The following is an 18,140-nucleotide window of genomic DNA, read 5'->3' on the forward strand; positions in this document are numbered from 1 at the left end:
TGTTATTGGCCGTTTAGTTGATGAATGACAGCTTAGATTATTCGTAAAATGAAAAAACGAACCATCAAAACATCGGTTTTATCTTTACAATTACAAAGCTCTGTAAAAGCCATACATTTTCTATTTTGCTATGTTATTGATTTCTATTGTTGTGTTTATTATGGTAACATTGGTTGATGCGTCATCCTTTTGACTGCACTGCAATTTTTTTTCTTTCTAATTTTTCGATCCAGTTGTCAGTAATCGTTCCGGCAATCGTCTGAAGTATTTTCCGTGTATTTAGAATTTAAGCTTATTTATTAGATTTAGAAACAACAAAAATATCATGGGGGACTCCCTAGACGGGAGCGAAAGCGCCTCGGAAGCGCAAAACGTTGTGGCAGTAGAATTTCAAGATTTTGCTAATTACCTGCGCAGAGCTGCAACGGTACTTTTACCTGAAGATGACATCGTTCCACCTGCACTAAACGCTGCATTGGACGACAAAGTTAACCAAGATTGCATTAGAAAGTTTATTTCTGATCCACAAGTGTCGTCACTTTATGTTCAGCGTTTTTCTCTAAAAGGTTTGTTACAAAAAATGCATGTGCAATGGGTGTATGCCTGTACTGTAATGTATAATTACTAGAGTATACTTATTAAACTTTTTGGTACAATTCTCAATTAAAAAGAACATGCTTTTAATTTCGTCCTTTGAGTAAAAATAAAATGTGCAAATATTAAATAATTATAATTTTTTTTAACAGAAGATGATAGTGAGCAGCCCACAGAAGGTGAAGAAGAGAAGGAGGCTGTTAACTATCAAATCAGCAATGAGGTAATAATAATTTTTACATCATAGTTGTATCAGTGTAAATTTATGTGTGTAACTTCTTGTTCAGGGACAACTGATGATTTTAATTTAAATATCTGATTTATTTGGGTAAAAATAGTTTTTGAAATACGTTATAAGAATCTTATTAAAATCCAATTAAATGATCCTTATATAAATAATATTTTTATGAATACAATCAGACTTCAGTAGCAATTTTTTATTACAATTTTAAACTCGCATTGCAAAAATAATCCTATTAGACTTTATTGTGGTAAAGTTTTATAAATCAAAAATTAGCTGAATGTGTGCTTCAATTTACAAATTAATATATCCAAGATTAAAAAACATATTGTACATTAAAAAAAAATTGGAAAAATAATCAAAAATTGTATATTTATTTATTGAGTAGTTTACATAACATATTTGAAGACTGTATAACAAAGTTCTATTAATATGTTTATTTATTACATGTTTTTAATTATTTTTAAATGACCCTTATTACTAGGTCCACTTCACATCACCACGAGTTGCAGCATTTGTTTGCATCAAGCGTGGTGCAGTTATTGAAGCTGATAAATCTATACACAGCCAGATGCGTCTTATCAATCTCTCTGATGGCTCACCATATGAGACCTTACATGCTTTCATCAGCAAAACAATGGCACCTTTCTTTAAGAGTTATGTGAAAGAAAGTGGAAGAGCTGACAGGTAAATAAAATAATCAGTCTAAAAGGATTCTTTACAATGTATTAGAGATACATTTTTTTATGGATAATGTGGGAATATGATTCATTTTGTGAGTTTTGGTAATGGGTTACATAACATAAAATATGATTTTCCATAGGGATGGAGACAAAATGGCACCATCAGTGGAAAAAAAGATAGCCGAGTTGGAGATGGGATTGCTCCACTTGCAACAGAATATTGATATTCCTGAAATCACTTTGCCTGTTCATCCTCTGGTTGCTACTGTTATTAAAAGGTATCTAAATCAATAATCAAAATAAAGTTATTCATGAACATCATATGTATATTAATAAAATTTGAGAATCTGTATGAAATTGAAAATAAAATTGTCATATTTCGTACACATGATGTATTTGCGTTGCTGATAACAAAAAACTAATTTTAAATTTTTTCTCTGTTTGTCTGTCTGCAAGGCAAATTTTGACGTGACTTTAGAAAGGTAGTAGATCAACTCATCATGTTATAGAGATTATTTTTACTTTGCGCTGACCGAAGTTGCGGCCGACCACTAGTCAAAATAAAAATAAATTATTATATAACTCAAAATTGAATTGAATCTTAAATAATCGATGTGTAAAAAAATTATCGTTATATTACTAACAGGCACTCAGTTTATTTATCTGTATGGAAGAGTTATTCATAGTCATCATTGTGTTACTATATTAACACATAAGAAATATATGTAAATAATCTGTGCACAATAGAATAAGTGGCATGAATATATATTTTATGTCTTCCTTATGGGTCTCACTATCCCATAATAAAACTGTTTATCATTTTAAATAAGTTTTAGAAGAATGCTAAGTAATTGTACTTAAAATTAAAAATTCAAAAAATAATGTTTATTACTTATTTTTTTTTAAACAATTTCAAAAAGGTGGAGGCTCTCAGTTCATCTGTATGTTTTTTTTTAATTTGTTCGTCGGTAACTCTGTCCTAAGATGTCTTATTTTCATAATTATTTTTTTTATTCGAAAGATATTGCATGCTTTCTACTGTTACACTTACTTACTCCGCTGGCGCATCGACCCAAAGTTGGTCTTGGCCTCCAACACAAGAGATCAAAAAAACTTATACCTGTTTAAAAATCTTAGGTTTTATGTTCAATTGCTTAATATTTTATTGTTCTTAAAATATCAGGGCTGCTGATGAAGGTCGCAAACCGCGTGTCGCCGATTTCGGTGACAAAGTGGAAGACTCGACATTCCTTAATCAGCTGCAGAATGGAGTCAACCGTTGGATTAAAGAAATACAGAAAGTAAAGACCTTTTATTAAACCTGTATAATGAAGTTATGCTTGTTGATATTGAATATTTAATTTTTTTGTGTATATTTTCTTTAGGTAACAAAGCTAGACCGTGACCCATCGAATGGTACAGCTTTACAAGAAATATCGTTTTGGCTCAATCTGGAGCGAGCGTTACATCGCATTCAAGAAAAACGTGAAAGCATTGAAGTAAGTTGGATTAAAATATTGCAATTTTTTTTATAGAATTTAATAAACTGTACCTATCCCACCCAACTAGTGACGCTTTGTTACTAAGGAATAATGTAGCATTCTTATGGTGAATGAATTTTAGAAATCGTTCCAGTAGTTTTGAGTTTGTTAGACTAGCCAAAGCACGAGACTTCGTCTTTGTGAAGTTAAAAAAAAAATTACTAGCTTATAACAAATTTCATTGAAATCCATTTAGCCTTTGTGGAACTTTGTGATAATAAACATTGGTCATTCGCATTTATAATATTAGTAAGTAAAAGTACAAATATTTCCATTATACACTATTTTATAAATTTTAGGTTGCTTTAACTCTGGATATACTGAAGTATGGTAAGCGTTTCCACGCGACCGTATCTTTTGACACCGATACAGGACTGAAGCAGGCTCTCGCTACAGTCTCTGATTACAATCCGCTCATGAAAGACTTTCCCATCAATGATCTACTTAGTGCTACAGAACTAGAGAGAATCAGGTAAACAAAAATTGTTATAGCCATCTAAATTATGTTTCCACTGAAGAAACATTCACAGAAACATAGTCATCATTCTCCTAAGCTTTGAAAAAATAAATGTTTTATACAGTTGTTTCGACAGTGGAAACTGATAGAATTATGTACAACACATAAATTAAAACAAATTTCTATTTTTTTTTATTTACAAGGTTGGCAGTGCAACAAATATTCTCGCATCTTCGTAAGATTCGATCTACGAAATATCCAATCCAGCGTGGTCTGAGACTTGTTGAAGCTATTTCACGAGATCTAGGTCAGCAACTCTTGAAGGTTAGTAATTGATTCAAGCAACTGGTAAATAAAACACCAATAACCTAATAGTTAAATGGACTGACACGAGATCGTGTGCTCGTGGGTTAGAATCACGATATTTTTTTTATAAGAGAAGGGGCAAACAAGCAGAAGGAACACTGGGGTGATCAACGACACCCATGCACATCTGATACATATTTCATAGCTTAAATCATATCTTTGCAAAAGCTTTTACCTTAGTTAGAATGGTTGAAAAAAAATATGCTCATATTTGAAATAAATAAACGTTATTATATAAACAGGTTCTCGGCACAAGACGCTTGATGCATATTCCATTTGAAGACTTTGAACGGGTTATGACTCAGTGCTTTGAAGTATTCTCATGCTGGGATGACGAGTTCGAAAAACTACAAGGTCTTTTGAGGTAAGATTCGTTTAAGTACCTTTTTCGGAATAACATATAAAAGAACTATGAATAACATATTTGTCTATTTCAACATTTCAACTTTCACGGGGTATTAAGAGCATCCGAAACCGACGAGTATGTATTAGTAATAGATGTATGAATATGGAAGATAGGTGATCGGAGCCTATCCCTCTGATCCTCTGGATTACGGCGTAAAGGTTTTGTTGATTTATGTAAAACGTACATACTTAAATATTTTTTCTATATACCTAAATGTGGGATGTTTATATACAGGGACATTGTGAAAAAGAAGCGTGACGAGCACATAAAGATGGTATGGCGCGTATCGCCGTCGCACAAACGGCTGCAGGCGCGTATGGAGCACATGCGTCGCTTCCGACGACACCACGAGCAGCTGCGCACTGTCATGTTACGTGTAAGTATACGAGAAGGCAAGGTGGCACTTCTGCATAACACTAGCCACGAACTAATTAATGTTACTGGATCACTACTGCATAAGACTAACAAAGGTCGTCATTATGTGATCAGACTGCAGTGTATCTACTAAACCTTAAAGGCTATCGCAATATTGTGGTACTTTTACAAGAAATAAAGTATTGTTTAATGCCATTCATGGCATATTCTGCTCAATTAAATCTATAAAACCTCTTTTTACTTATTTTTTATTTTTGTATTACGTAAAGATAAAGGTAAATGATTATCTGGCTTTAGGTATTGCGTCCCCGTGTGACTGTGAACGCAGAGCAAGCGGGCGGGGAGGTGACGCAGCCGCTCTCGCTGCCTATGGATGCCGCCGACGCCAACGCCATCGCTGAGGTATGGACCCCTTCATGTATAATTATACAATACTAATAATTTTATTGAATAAAGTTCAACTTCAGGTAATAATCGTTCAAACTGCCTCATAATGTAATGTTGAAAAATTGTTCTAGGTCAACTTGGCGTATGAAAATGTGAAGGAGGTGGATTGTTTGGATATATCGAGGGAGGGATGCGATGCGTGGGAAGCGGCTGTACGTCGATATGAAGATAGAATTGGTAAGTCAAAATAACAAAATATATCCGTTAAGTTTTACTGTTATACATAATGTTATGTACTAGTTACAATCAGTTGTATATGAAAGTGTATGGAACTGTATGTATGTATGTATGTATGTACAGATCGCGTGGAGACTCGCATCACAGCGCACTTACGCGACCAGCTGGGTACTGCGAAGAACGCCAATGAGATGTTCCGCATCTTCTCGCGGTTCAATGCCCTGTTCGTGCGGCCACACATCCGCGGCGCCATCCGCGAGTACCAGACACAACTCATACAGCGTGTTAAAGACGACATCGAGACATTGCATGAGAAGTTCAAGGTATTGTTACATTCAAACTTTATAATGTATTGAGTTATGCCACTCCCCGTAGTTTTTTTTGCGCCTCACTGATGCTTAAAATTAGTGAAGAGAGAATATGTCAATTGTTAGACTCAAAAATGGCGGAACTAACTATACACTAACATTTACCACAATTCAGAAGTTTCTGAGAACAATAATAATTCTTAAAATCCACAGTTTGAATTTATCATAACTTGTTTTTTTTATTAGGTGCAATACCCTCAATCGAAATGCAGTCGTTTGTCCTTGGTGCGCGACTTGCCGCCAGTAGCCGGCTCCATCATCTGGGCGAAGCAGATAGATCATCAGCTAACTGCCTATTTGAAGAGGGTAGAAGATGTTCTTGGTATGTTAAATTCTTTATAAAATAAATTTTCCTGATTCTGTGGTAAATATTTATTAATGTTTGTTTTTACAGGCAAAGGATGGGAAAATCATATTGAGGGACAAAAATTGAAAGCCGACGGTGATAGTTTTCGTTTAAAATTGGACACTCAAGAAGTCTTTGATGATTGGGCACGAAAGGTAAGTTTAGAAGTTTTTTTTTTTTATATTTCAGATACGTATTTTATTTTTCATATTACAATGTCGTTTATATAATAGGTGCAGCAACGAAATCTCGGTGTGTCGGGAAGAATTTTCGCCATAGAATCCGTGCGCGCTCGCTCCAGCAAAACTGGGACAATCTTGAAGCTAAAAGTCAACTTTTTACCTGAAATTATCACGTTGTACAAAGAAGTACGCAACTTAAAGAATCTTGGATTCAGGTACCATTTATATTTCATTTATTTTATAGAATTACTAAAAACTTTAGAAGGGTTCGCAATGTATATTCATCATTGATGTATATATGTCATTTCTATTTAAATACTTTTATTATTTTTATTATATTTATCCCCAGAGTACCATTGGCAATAGTGAACAAGGCTCATCAGGCGAACCAACTTTATCCATACGCGATATCGCTCATCGAAAGTGTTCGTACATACGAACGCACTCTAGAAAAGGTACGTATATAAAATCTAACTTATATACACAATATTTAAGCACAGGTGAATTTGACACATTGCGCCTAAATATAATCTCACTGTTGTATAATGAATAAATAGACAGGGCAAATGAGTTTACTAACACATGCATTTGTATTCACGCAGCTGAATAATAGGACGTATACAAAGGTAGTGATTTTAGACAGCATGCTTCTTATGATATTATTTGGCTTCTTATAATGTGTAAAAAATTATTTTCCACACCTTTACCCTTCTATAACACACTATATTTTATTAAAATCAAATAAAATCGTATTTTTATGTTGTGTTATAGAGGGGATGTTTTTTGTGTTTTAGTGTAATGTTTTTTTAATATGTAGTTTTTTTTCATTTATTTAGTGTTATTTAATGTTACCTACTTACCTGTATATCTATTTTTTTTATTTTCGACGTTTCTTACGTGTTTATAATTTGTAGATACGAGACAAGGCGTCTATAATACCTTTAGTGGCGGGTCTGCGTCGTGATGTACTGAATCAGGTGTCGGAGGGTATGGCTCTAGTCTGGGAGTCATTCAAGCTGGACCCCTACGTACAGAAGCTGAGCGAAGTTGTTCTGTTGTTCCAAGAGAAGGTAATTAGAATATATTGTCATACGTTATTTCTTTGTATCAAAGGAATGTAGGTTTTTAAAAAATGCTATCTGCAAAAAGCTTTTGCTTTGAACTGATCTCCAGTCACAAGCTAGTCTAACCTAACCGGTTTACACAGTCTGAACACTCCTATATCTATATCATTCTGTGTAATACAGTTATTTAGAACCCTCTAAACATTATTGCATTTCGGTGTCTTTAAAAACAGTCATAATAATATGTTGATTTTTTTCTAACGTAATATTTTTTATCAGGTTGAAGATCTACTGGCAGTGGAGGAGCAGATATCAGTGGATACGCGGTCGCTGGAGACTTGCCCGTACTCAGCGCAGAGCCTGGCTGACATCCTGAGCCGGCTGCAGCGCGCCATCGACGACCTCTCCCTGCGCCAGTACAGCAACTTGCATCTGTGGGTGCAGCGTCTTGATGAAGAGGTATGTTTATGATCATGTGAAAGAACTTAAACGAAATGATATTACACTATGACAACAAAAAAATAGCGTGAGCAGACAATAATGATAATTTTTACGTTTAGGTTGAGAAGAAATTGGCGGCGCGTCTCCAAGCCGGTATCGAAGCTTGGACTATGGCTTTGTTAGGAAAGGCTAATGAACTGGATCTTTCCATGGATACATACTCGCCTGCCGAGCCAACCCACAAGCCGGGTGGAGAACCGCAGGTATATTATTCTTGACAATCTCTTTTACGTATGCGTGCGTAGATGCGTGCGTACGTGTGCGTGTGTACTGGTGTACATGTGTGCGTTTTCGAGCATAAGTGCATATGCAAGCCCAGTATATCCAAATGTGTTATTGTTGCACAGATCGCGCGTGTGGTGCACGAGGTGCGCATCACCAACCAGCAGATGTACTTGTTCCCGTCGCTAGAGGAGGCGCGCTTCCAGCTCATGCGCCAGATGTTTGCCTGGCAGGCTATCGTCACCAGCCTGCACCGCCTACAGAGCACCAGGTATGGTTAAACACATTAGTCATTATAATTTACTAGAGCTTACGACATTCTAGTAAATTGTAATTATTTTATAGTTAGTAACTTACATATTTGAAGATTTGCAAACCTAACACCTTGTTTCGTGTCTCTTTTGTAATGGCATATTAATACGACAGTTCCTTATTTATTACAGATATCAAGTGGGCGTGGCGCGCACGCAGACCGTGACGTACAGGAACTTGTTGACCAAGCTGCCGGGCGGCTCCTCGCCATTAGAGAACGCGTATGACGCTATCGAACAGAAGATATCCCAAGTTAGGGAATACGTCGATGAATGGCTACGGTACGTTTTATAGTTAACAAGTTATTTGAAAAGTCATAGTGGCATAGAACGTGTTAATTTTTTCTGTAATTTTAATGAGTTACTTTTTATTATAGTTACCAAGCGCTATGGGATCTGCAGCCGGAAACATTGTATGGACGTCTCGGAGAAGACATTACTTTGTGGATCAAGTGTCTCAATGATATTAAGTTAGTAAAATATTTCATTAATATTGAAATCAAATGTTTTATACTACACTATGTATATCTTTGATACGATATAAAGACATTGTCAAAGTTATATTTGATCGTGGCCCCTACCAGGAAATCTCGCACCACATTCGACACATCGGACACGCGACGTGAGTACGGGCCGGTTGTGATCGACTTTGCGCGGGTACAAAGCAAGGTTGCGCTGAAGTACGACGCCTGGCACAAGGAGGTGCTCGGCAAGTTCGGCGCACTGCTCGGCGGAGAGATGGTGCAGTTCCACGCTCGCCTCGCCAAGTCGCGCGGACAACTCGAGCAGCAGACCATCGGTAAGGAGAACTTGGAAAGAGAACTTTAATATAATTTGTTTATTCTTTAAAAGATATAAGAGTTTTTTTTCCAATATACAAAGGCAAAAAATCATTAGATAATAAGGCTTTAAGAACCGTAACGGTTATAAAAAAACAAGTAATGTATGCTTTCACATTATCATTGAAATGCAGAAAACAATATGTATAAAAACATTTAGACTGATTAAGATATAGGAGAATCTTGTGTTTATTATAAATAAGAATTATTAACAACAGAGGCGGCGTCTACCAGCGATGCGGTTTCTCTTATCACTTACGTGCAACAACTGAAGAGAGAAGTGTTGGCTTGGGAGAAACAAGTCGATACCTACAAGGAGGCTCAGCGCATCTTGGAACGACAGAGGTTGGGAAAATGTGATTGGCTTAAAAAAATATAAGATATTGAAAAAAAACCAAAGAAATTAAGAATTTACACTATGTATCCTTACAGATTCCAATTCCCAACTCAATGGCTGCATGTTGATAACATCGAAGGTGAATGGAGCGCTTTTAACGAAATCATGCGTAGGAAGGATTCTTCTATTCAGACCCAAGTTAGTATCATCTTTGATATATTTATTATATTATATATTAATTTCATCTAAAGATATAAAGTAAGCTTGCTAAAGACTGACTTAATCTTATACAGATTGGATGTTACTAAATCGTAATATCGTTCCCAGGTCGCATCACTCCAGCAAAAGATTGTAGCTGAAGACAAGGCCGTGGAGACTCGTACGATGGAATTCCTGGGCGAGTGGGAGCGCAACAAGCCGACAGACGGCTCCACACGGCCGGAGGACGCACTGGCTCGCCTCCAGGTCATGGAGACACGGTACACCAAGCTCAAGGATGAACGTGATAATGTCGCCAAGGCTAAAGAGGCCCTCGAGCTCCATGATACTGGTAATTGTTTAAATTCTTTTGGAAACTTGTTATTTTAATTATTCGTTACATTTTTTACTTCATTAACTTTTGTTTATCCAAACGAATCCTATAAGACAGAAACTCTTGCTTATAGGCTTAAAATAATTAATTTGAATCTGTATTAAACAGGCAGTTCAGTAAACAACGAGCGCATGACCGTGGTGATGGAGGAGCTGCAGGATCTGCGCGGCGTGTGGTCGTCACTCAGCAAGATCTGGACTCAGATTGACGACATTAGGGAGAAGCCCTGGCTCTCCATACAGCCCAGAAAGCTAAGGTTATTATTTTCTGTATTTACATAATATGAAATATTCTTTTAAAAATCTGAATGAGACATAATGCAAAAAAAAAAAGAAACAATTTTAAACCAGTGTTTAGTGTTATAATATACATAAAAATAATGACAATTTTAGGCAACAACTAGAAGCAATGTTGAACGAACTCAAAGAGCTGCCAGCAAGACTCCGCATGTATGACAGCTATGAATACGTCCGCAAACTACTGCAATCATACACCAAGGTTTGTATGACTTTATATTTTTAACATGATAGTTCCTTCATCACATGACTTTCTGACTTACATTATTACATACATTATTTTAGAAGTAGATTTCTGTTTAGATAGATGGATGTTTGTTTGAAGGTATTGCCGGAACGGCTTAACGGATCTAGATAAAATTTGGCACAGATATACAACATAGTCTGGATGAACACATAGGCTACTCATTATGTTTGATAATTTCGCGCGGACAGAGACGCGGGCGACATCTAGTGTGTTATATATCCTATTTTGTGTTAGTATGTTATTAATTTTCTTGTTGTTGCAGGTGAACATGTTGATAGTGGAACTGAAGTCTGACGCGCTGAAGGAACGACACTGGCGGCAACTGTGCCGCGCACTGCGCGTCGAGTGGGCGCTTTCTGAGTTGACACTGGGCCAGGTGTGGGACGCCGACCTGCTGCACAACGAGCACACAGTCAAAGATGTCGTGTCCGTGGCGCAGGGAGAGATGGCGCTAGAGGAGTTCTTGAAACAGGTACCGACTACAAATTGCTACTGGAATCTTTGCTATAAATTTGCCATCTGTTTATGCTTCGTCGACTTTTCAGTATAATTGACATTTATTTTATCATATGAAATAGGTTCGCGAGTCATGGCAGAGCTATGAGTTGGACTTGATCAACTACCAGAATAAGTGCAAGATCATCCGTGGCTGGGACGATCTCTTCAACAAGGTCAAGGAGCACATCAACAGCGTCGCAGCTATGAAGCTCTCGCCATACTATAAGGTAAAATTATCATTGTAGCAGGATCTTGTTGAAATAACTTGATTTCCTTAGCCATCTATACAGTCTTTGTAGATAACATAAAGAGTTTTACTGTCTTATTGTTCTTGTTACGGATACACAAACATCCATACAAAATATATTGTTATAACTTAGGTTCTCTTAGTAAGATACTACTAAGGTAATATGTTTTTGTGTATATATTTACCACTGTGAACACACTGTGAACTTAACAAGTTATGTATTTGTTTGTAGGTATTCGAAGAGGAAGCACTGACATGGGAGGAGAAACTGAATCGCATCAACGCGCTATTCGACGTGTGGATCGACGTGCAGCGCCGCTGGGTCTACCTCGAGGGCATCTTCAGCGGCTCCGCCGATATCAAGACATTGTTGCCTGTGGAGACTAGCCGCTTCCAGAGTATCAGGTTAATAAGTACAACTTTCTACAAATTAATGATTAATTTTCTTTTAGTTAGAAATTTTCTTGTGTCTGTTCTTTATATTACCGTTTTTATTGTTATTAAAAATATGAATATGATGGTATGATGATGGTATTTGCAATAACGCTGTTTTATTAAACAACGAAAAATAATTTATATTTTAGTTCTGAGTTCCTGGGTCTGATGAAGAAGGTGAGCAAGTCCCCAATGGTGATGGACGTGCTGAATATCCCTGGTGTGCAGCGCTCGCTGGAGCGGCTTGCGGACTTGCTCGGCAAGATACAGAAGGCACTCGGAGAATACCTCGAGCGAGAGAGGAGCAGTTTCCCGCGGTATGACTTTTCTAATACTGTACTAAAGTCATACATTTTGTAGTAGTATTCAGCTCTGTTGCCAATATGTGACGAAGATGAGCCATACGTTGATATGACGATATTTTATTATAAATCGACTATTCAGACTATCGAGCCTCTTACTGAAATGTCTGTCCAACCTAATGACATATTTTTTTTAAATATCGGCAGCAAATAATTTGTTTGATCAAAAGCGACTAAATTAAGTTTGCATTTTTTTAATTTTATAGTCCCAAATAATGAACTACTTTTAAAAATAATTAATGACTTTAGGTTCTACTTCGTGGGTGACGAGGACCTGCTGGAGATAATCGGCAACAGCAAGAACATCGCCCGGCTCCAGAAGCACTTCAAGAAGATGTTCGCCGGCGTCGCGGCCATCATACTTAATGAAGATAACACCGTTATAAATGGTATCGCGTCCCGAGAAGGTGAAGAGGTATGTTATCACGTCGATGTTCCGGATTATTAGAAAATTACTTCGTTATTTGTCTTTGAATTCTTCAGTAATATTACTACGATAAATGTAGTTTCGAAAACCTTCCTTTTTAAATAGCGGTTTCAAGCTTCATGTTAATTATTTCCTAGGTATACTTTACATCTCCGGTGTCGACTATCGAGAACCCGAAGATCAACTCGTGGCTGTCGCTAGTGGAGCGTGAGATGCGTGTCACCCTCGCCTGCCGCCTCAAGGACGCAGTGTCCGATATCAAGCAGTTCAAAGACGGCAATGTCGACCCTCAGAAGTTTATTGAATGGTGCGATAAATATCAGGTAAGTCAAAGACCTGATGATATCCAAGTATTAATAAAATTATCGGAAAATGTAACACACAATATTAAACTGAAATTTCATCTCCTAGGCTCAAATAGTGGTGCTAGCAGCTCAGATCTTATGGTCGGAGGATGTGGAGAACGCGCTGTCTAACGGCGGCGGCGATGGACTCAAGCAAGTACTGACCCACGTAGAGGATATGCTCAACATCCTCGCTGACTCCGTGCTGCAGGAACAACCACCGCTCAGGAGGAGGAAGCTTGAACATCTGGTGAGCAATATTACTGCGTGGATTACCGAAAACACATGTAGAAAAACATTTATCTTTAGAAAGAATGTAATATTAAATTCTTGAACGTTAATATTGTTACTTGAAACGAAGTATATTTGTGTTTGTGACAGATTAACGAGTTCGTGCACAAGCGCACGGTGACGCGGCGTCTGATCGCGTCTGACGTCACCAGCGCGCGCTCCTTCGAGTGGCTCTGCGAGATGAGATTCTACTTCGACCATAGGAATAATGATGTAAGTTACCCAAATCATTCAAAATGTTATTGTTATTCTAATTATTATACTAACAATGTTACGAAAATTGTTATAATTCTTAATTCTAACAAGACTATTTATTGCATCTTTATACATTTCAAACGCAATAACCTCATTATTGTACTAGAAGAGACATCCTCTGTCTTAAAACTGAAAATTTTCGTGTCACAATTTTCGTTCCCATACTCCTCCGAAACGGCTTGACCGATTCTCATGAAATTTTGTGAGCATATAGAGTAGGTCTGAGATTCGGCCAACATCTATTTTTAATCCCGCGCGGACGGAGTCGCGGGCGACAGCTGGTATATATTCAGTAACATGTAAACACTACCGTAAATGTATTTATTAGTAGTTGGCTAAATGGTTAATAATAATAATGTATAATGTTGTGTACAGGTGTTACAACAGCTGACTATCCACATGGCAAATGCTAAGTTCTTGTACGGGTTCGAGTACTTGGGAGTGCAGGACCGGCTGGTGCAGACTCCGCTCACAGACCGCTGCTATCTCACCATGACTCAGGCGTTAGAGGCTCGCCTCGGCGGATCGCCATTCGGTAAATATATCAATTACTAGCTGTCGCAAGCGACTCCGTCCTCACGAAATTTAAAAAAACTAGTAGCCTGTGTCTTCTTCCAGACTATGTTTTACATCTATGCCAAAAATCTTTTAACAAACATCCATCCATGTAAACATTCGCATTTATAATATTAGTAAGAAGTAAGATAGATAAAAAGGTAAATGTGGTGGCATTTGTTAGACAGAAAATGTATAGGCGTAAAATCAGTGTTAGAATGAGAGAAAAGATATCTACGTCACTGATTTTCTGTGCGATTATTTAGTTTTCAATATATTTAAGCAATACTTAATGCAATCCTAAAGAAAATAATAAAGATTATGCCACAATCTAGGTAACGTAAAACTAACTAGCTGGAAGGCTTAAATATTTTTAATAATTCTTCTAGGTATTTGAATCAATTTGTGTGTGTTCTAGGACCGGCGGGTACCGGTAAGACGGAATCTGTGAAGGCGCTGGGCAATCAGCTCGGCCGTTTTGTGTTAGTGTTCAATTGCGATGAGACATTCGACTTCCAAGCAATGGGAAGAATCTTCGTCGGTCTTTGCCAGGTAACTACGTCAATTTTTCTACAACATTCATAATTTATATTCATCTATTTTTTTTAGTAATATTGACAATTTTGCAGACTATGATTGCATTTTTTATTGTTTATTTGTCAGGTTGGTGCTTGGGGTTGCTTTGATGAGTTCAATCGTCTGGAGGAGAGAATGTTGTCGGCCGTGTCCCAGCAGGTGCAGACTATTCAGGAAGCATTGAAGAGCCATCAAGAAGGTGACAACACAGGTATGAAATATTTATTTTTGATACTGATGTAATGTATTCTACCAGGTTCTTTTCTATAAAAAGAAATACTATGGGTAGTAAGAAAACAAAAATATTTTATATACGATGAAGTAATTAAATTTATTCAGAAATTAACAAATCGTTTTTCAGCTAAATCCATAACAGTGGAACTGGTTGGTAAACAAGTGCGTGTAAGTCAAGACATGGCAATCTTTATAACTATGAACCCCGGATACGCGGGCCGCTCCAATCTGCCCGACAATCTGAAGAAGCTGTTCCGCAGCCTCGCCATGACCACGCCTGACAGACAGCTCATCGCCGAGGTGATGCTGTTCAGCCAGGGCTTCAGGACTGCCGAGAAGTTGGCCTGCAAAATTGTACCATTCTTCAAGTGAGTATCGTTACACTCCTTCCTGATAAATGATAATGGGATTTAAAAAAAATAGTAGCCTATATGTTCCTCTAGGCTATGTTCTACATCTATGCCAAATTTCACCGAGATCTATGAAGCCATTCTGGAGATATGTTCTAACAAACATCCATCCATTCACCTAAACTTTCATATTTATAATATTAGAAATTTCAGAAAATTATTAGTCTCGGTAAATCATTAATTTTATTTTCCACTATCATTATTCCAAAAATATATCATTAGTTTACTTGTAGATTGTGCGACGAACAACTGTCGAATCAATCTCATTACGACTTTGGTTTGCGAGCTCTGAAGTCAGTGCTGGTGTCTGCAGGAAATGTCAAACGTGACCGCATACAGAAGATAAAGGTAACTTAGACAGAGTTTTTTTTCTATAAATTTTACTAAAACAGTATATCTTTCTTTAATCGAAACACCTATACATTTCTCAAAGGTTACATTATATATATATTTTTTAATTAAAAAAAGGTTCTGATTAATAAAGTAATACGAAATTTAAAATGTTATCATCAGCTCCCTATACATCCTCACTGAGGGGCTCGGAGCCTACCCTAAATTAGGGGTGACTAGGCCATAGTCAACCACACTGGCCAAGTGCGTGTTGACTTCATATATATCCTGAATTTCTTCTTAGATATGTGCAGGTTCATCATGATATTTTCCTTCACTGTAAGAAATCGAAGTGTTGTAAAAATATTTATAATGTTCATAAAAGTTCTCTAAGTTAAGTAAGTAATCTAAAATGTTTTGTGATGTGTGTTGCAGGAGAATCTAATAGAACGTGGTACTGAAGTACCAGATGAAGCCTCCATTGCTGAGTCCTTACCAGAGCAAGACATTCTCATACAGTCAGTCTGCGAGACAATGGTACCCAAGTTGGTGGCTGAAGATATACCCTTGCTGTTTTCTTTGTTAAATGATGTATTCCCTAATGTTGGATACACGAGAGCTGAAATGACTGGTAAGGAATTTATAATTCTAGACCTATGTTATTTTTTTTATGATTTCAATATTTGCTTAATGATCGGGTCATATAAAAATGATAACTCGATGTTCTGATTATAGGAAGTGGTATTATTCTACTATACATTGTCCATACGTTTTTTTTCCATAGTGTTGATTAGCAATGATAGTAATAAATTTCTTTATAAATAACTTATGTTCTTAATACAAAATAGGTTTGAAGAATGAAATCCGCGCGGTTTGTGCCGAAGAGTTCTTAGTTTGCGGTGAAGGTGACGAACAAGGATCGACTTGGATGGACAAGGTACTTTCATATTAAATATTAAAATGTTTTATTTAACAAAATGGTGATAATAAGGTTTAAGGTTTAACTCAATTGGTCTTAGTTGAAGAAAGGAATCGTCTCATCAGACATCAAGTTTCACATATGGTCTTGTTTTGCTACATGATAACCATTAAAGGCACATTTAAGTTATTGTCATATATCATTTATATCATATCGAGGTGATGGTGACCAGCCATTATAATATTTATTAATATTTTATTATTAACTCATTAACGATAACTAATTTTTGATATTTTTGCTTATCATCGCGAGAAACTATGCTCTATTGTATTGAAAACAAGGATTAACATAACTTAAAATATATACTAAATCGTTGAAAAGATTAAAGTTATTCGATACAATATATGTATAGTTTGTTGAGGCACGGTTACTTGATATCGTGTCCTTGTGTGAATGAATATGCGTTTCCATGCTAACCCGCTAACGGCACTAGAGGAGGAACGCGTCGTCGCGCGCGCAGCACAGCACATGGATAGAGAAGGTCAGTGCCCACAGCTCTGCCCCAAGCGCCCAGCGCCCAGCGCCTTGTTGAACATGCAATGTGTTGCCATGGGAAAAATATTAAAAAATAAGATATGCATGAAGATTCTATATCACAGATACTTGTCACCGTGTGATACAAAGTAGATATAAACGAGACATGTATTTTCTCTCTCACTCTCTCTGTCTTTGTCTTTCTCTCCCTCTCTTGTGTCTTTCTCCTACCCCCTTCTTCTCTCCTCAGTTCTCTCTCTCTCTCTCTCTCTATGTGTATCGCTTTTTAGGATTGATCAAATCTTTAGCTTTCATAAATTTTGTTTCCGATAGCATAAAGTTTGTGGTCAACTGATATCTAGATATATCCTTATATTTTTCCCATGGAAACATTAAATTGTGTGCCAGACAGAAGAAATACGATGAAAATCTTAATTTTATCAACTAGCCAAGTTGCAGATTCTTTCTACGGGTGCTTGTTCCAGTTATTTGTTTTCTTACAGTCTTTGTTCTGCATTTCCATTTTATCACAAACATTTTTTAGCTTTGCACATCATGTATTGTGCATCTTTCTTTTTCATGAAGATAGGATGATTTACACACAATACTACGCTATCATTGTCACTTTTCATAACTTTAAGTTCCTCGTTTTGGTTGAGAGGTGCACATTTTTCAACTATTCTTGGACTTCATTCATATCTGTATATACACACCAAAAGAAGTCTTTACTTAAATACTTAAGCGCCAATTTTAACCATTCTTTATTAAGGTGTTAACATTTTAATGTACTACATATTTAGTTACTAAGTTAATACACTAATCTACTACTACTAAAATGAGTATTAAAACAGTTAAATATAAATTCTTATTGCTTTGTGATTTATTTTGTGTACATTTTCATCACAGATGTATTATTTAATTAATGAGTATATCTGTAATTCTGTAGTGGAAATTCACTTTAATGTCAGTATGTTTAAGTCAGGTTTTGTCAATCAATTTCTATCTCTAATTGTCTGTTTTTTTTATTTCTAGCCACTTTTTATTGTTTTTAAGCTCCCAGTATAGTAATATTATAATGTTTATTATAATTTCATTTAGCGCCACATTGGAAAAGCTTTTATGTGTTTTTCT

At 36.6% G+C, this 18,140-nt stretch overlaps 1 protein-coding gene across 1 annotated transcript in view; it reads left to right on the top strand.

The window, feature by feature from the left end:
* The first annotated feature begins 202 nt into the window (after nucleotides 1-202).
* Nucleotides 203-18,140, top strand: part of Dhc64C (dynein heavy chain, cytoplasmic) — a 38,108-nt gene continuing 20,170 nt past the window's right edge. Inside the window, exons 1-44 of the mRNA XM_013314325.1 lie at nucleotides 203-566; nucleotides 747-817; nucleotides 1,320-1,522; nucleotides 1,659-1,796; nucleotides 2,702-2,819; nucleotides 2,904-3,017; nucleotides 3,359-3,531; nucleotides 3,720-3,840; nucleotides 4,125-4,246; nucleotides 4,523-4,664; nucleotides 4,961-5,065; nucleotides 5,182-5,287; nucleotides 5,411-5,610; nucleotides 5,842-5,977; nucleotides 6,050-6,156; nucleotides 6,235-6,398; nucleotides 6,533-6,638; nucleotides 7,098-7,253; nucleotides 7,527-7,706; nucleotides 7,808-7,951; nucleotides 8,096-8,241; nucleotides 8,414-8,563; nucleotides 8,659-8,751; nucleotides 8,866-9,080; nucleotides 9,339-9,465; nucleotides 9,553-9,655; nucleotides 9,785-10,007; nucleotides 10,158-10,305; nucleotides 10,442-10,547; nucleotides 10,855-11,064; nucleotides 11,171-11,317; nucleotides 11,570-11,742; nucleotides 11,922-12,089; nucleotides 12,384-12,549; nucleotides 12,699-12,884; nucleotides 12,973-13,155; nucleotides 13,287-13,409; nucleotides 13,827-13,986; nucleotides 14,425-14,558; nucleotides 14,670-14,793; nucleotides 14,944-15,184; nucleotides 15,460-15,574; nucleotides 15,992-16,187; nucleotides 16,405-16,493. Of these exons, the coding sequence (XP_013169779.1) occupies nucleotides 326-566; nucleotides 747-817; nucleotides 1,320-1,522; nucleotides 1,659-1,796; nucleotides 2,702-2,819; nucleotides 2,904-3,017; nucleotides 3,359-3,531; nucleotides 3,720-3,840; nucleotides 4,125-4,246; nucleotides 4,523-4,664; nucleotides 4,961-5,065; nucleotides 5,182-5,287; nucleotides 5,411-5,610; nucleotides 5,842-5,977; nucleotides 6,050-6,156; nucleotides 6,235-6,398; nucleotides 6,533-6,638; nucleotides 7,098-7,253; nucleotides 7,527-7,706; nucleotides 7,808-7,951; nucleotides 8,096-8,241; nucleotides 8,414-8,563; nucleotides 8,659-8,751; nucleotides 8,866-9,080; nucleotides 9,339-9,465; nucleotides 9,553-9,655; nucleotides 9,785-10,007; nucleotides 10,158-10,305; nucleotides 10,442-10,547; nucleotides 10,855-11,064; nucleotides 11,171-11,317; nucleotides 11,570-11,742; nucleotides 11,922-12,089; nucleotides 12,384-12,549; nucleotides 12,699-12,884; nucleotides 12,973-13,155; nucleotides 13,287-13,409; nucleotides 13,827-13,986; nucleotides 14,425-14,558; nucleotides 14,670-14,793; nucleotides 14,944-15,184; nucleotides 15,460-15,574; nucleotides 15,992-16,187; nucleotides 16,405-16,493 (6,573 nt within the window). The 5' untranslated portion in view covers nucleotides 203-325. The remainder of the gene's footprint in view (nucleotides 567-746; nucleotides 818-1,319; nucleotides 1,523-1,658; nucleotides 1,797-2,701; nucleotides 2,820-2,903; nucleotides 3,018-3,358; nucleotides 3,532-3,719; nucleotides 3,841-4,124; nucleotides 4,247-4,522; nucleotides 4,665-4,960; nucleotides 5,066-5,181; nucleotides 5,288-5,410; nucleotides 5,611-5,841; nucleotides 5,978-6,049; nucleotides 6,157-6,234; nucleotides 6,399-6,532; nucleotides 6,639-7,097; nucleotides 7,254-7,526; nucleotides 7,707-7,807; nucleotides 7,952-8,095; nucleotides 8,242-8,413; nucleotides 8,564-8,658; nucleotides 8,752-8,865; nucleotides 9,081-9,338; nucleotides 9,466-9,552; nucleotides 9,656-9,784; nucleotides 10,008-10,157; nucleotides 10,306-10,441; nucleotides 10,548-10,854; nucleotides 11,065-11,170; nucleotides 11,318-11,569; nucleotides 11,743-11,921; nucleotides 12,090-12,383; nucleotides 12,550-12,698; nucleotides 12,885-12,972; nucleotides 13,156-13,286; nucleotides 13,410-13,826; nucleotides 13,987-14,424; nucleotides 14,559-14,669; nucleotides 14,794-14,943; nucleotides 15,185-15,459; nucleotides 15,575-15,991; nucleotides 16,188-16,404; nucleotides 16,494-18,140) is intronic.

This window comes from Papilio xuthus, unplaced genomic scaffold (genome assembly GCF_000836235.2).
Source record: "Papilio xuthus unplaced genomic scaffold, Pxut_1.1 DF827461.1, whole genome shotgun sequence".
Taxonomy (NCBI): Eukaryota; Metazoa; Arthropoda; class Insecta; order Lepidoptera; family Papilionidae; genus Papilio; species Papilio xuthus.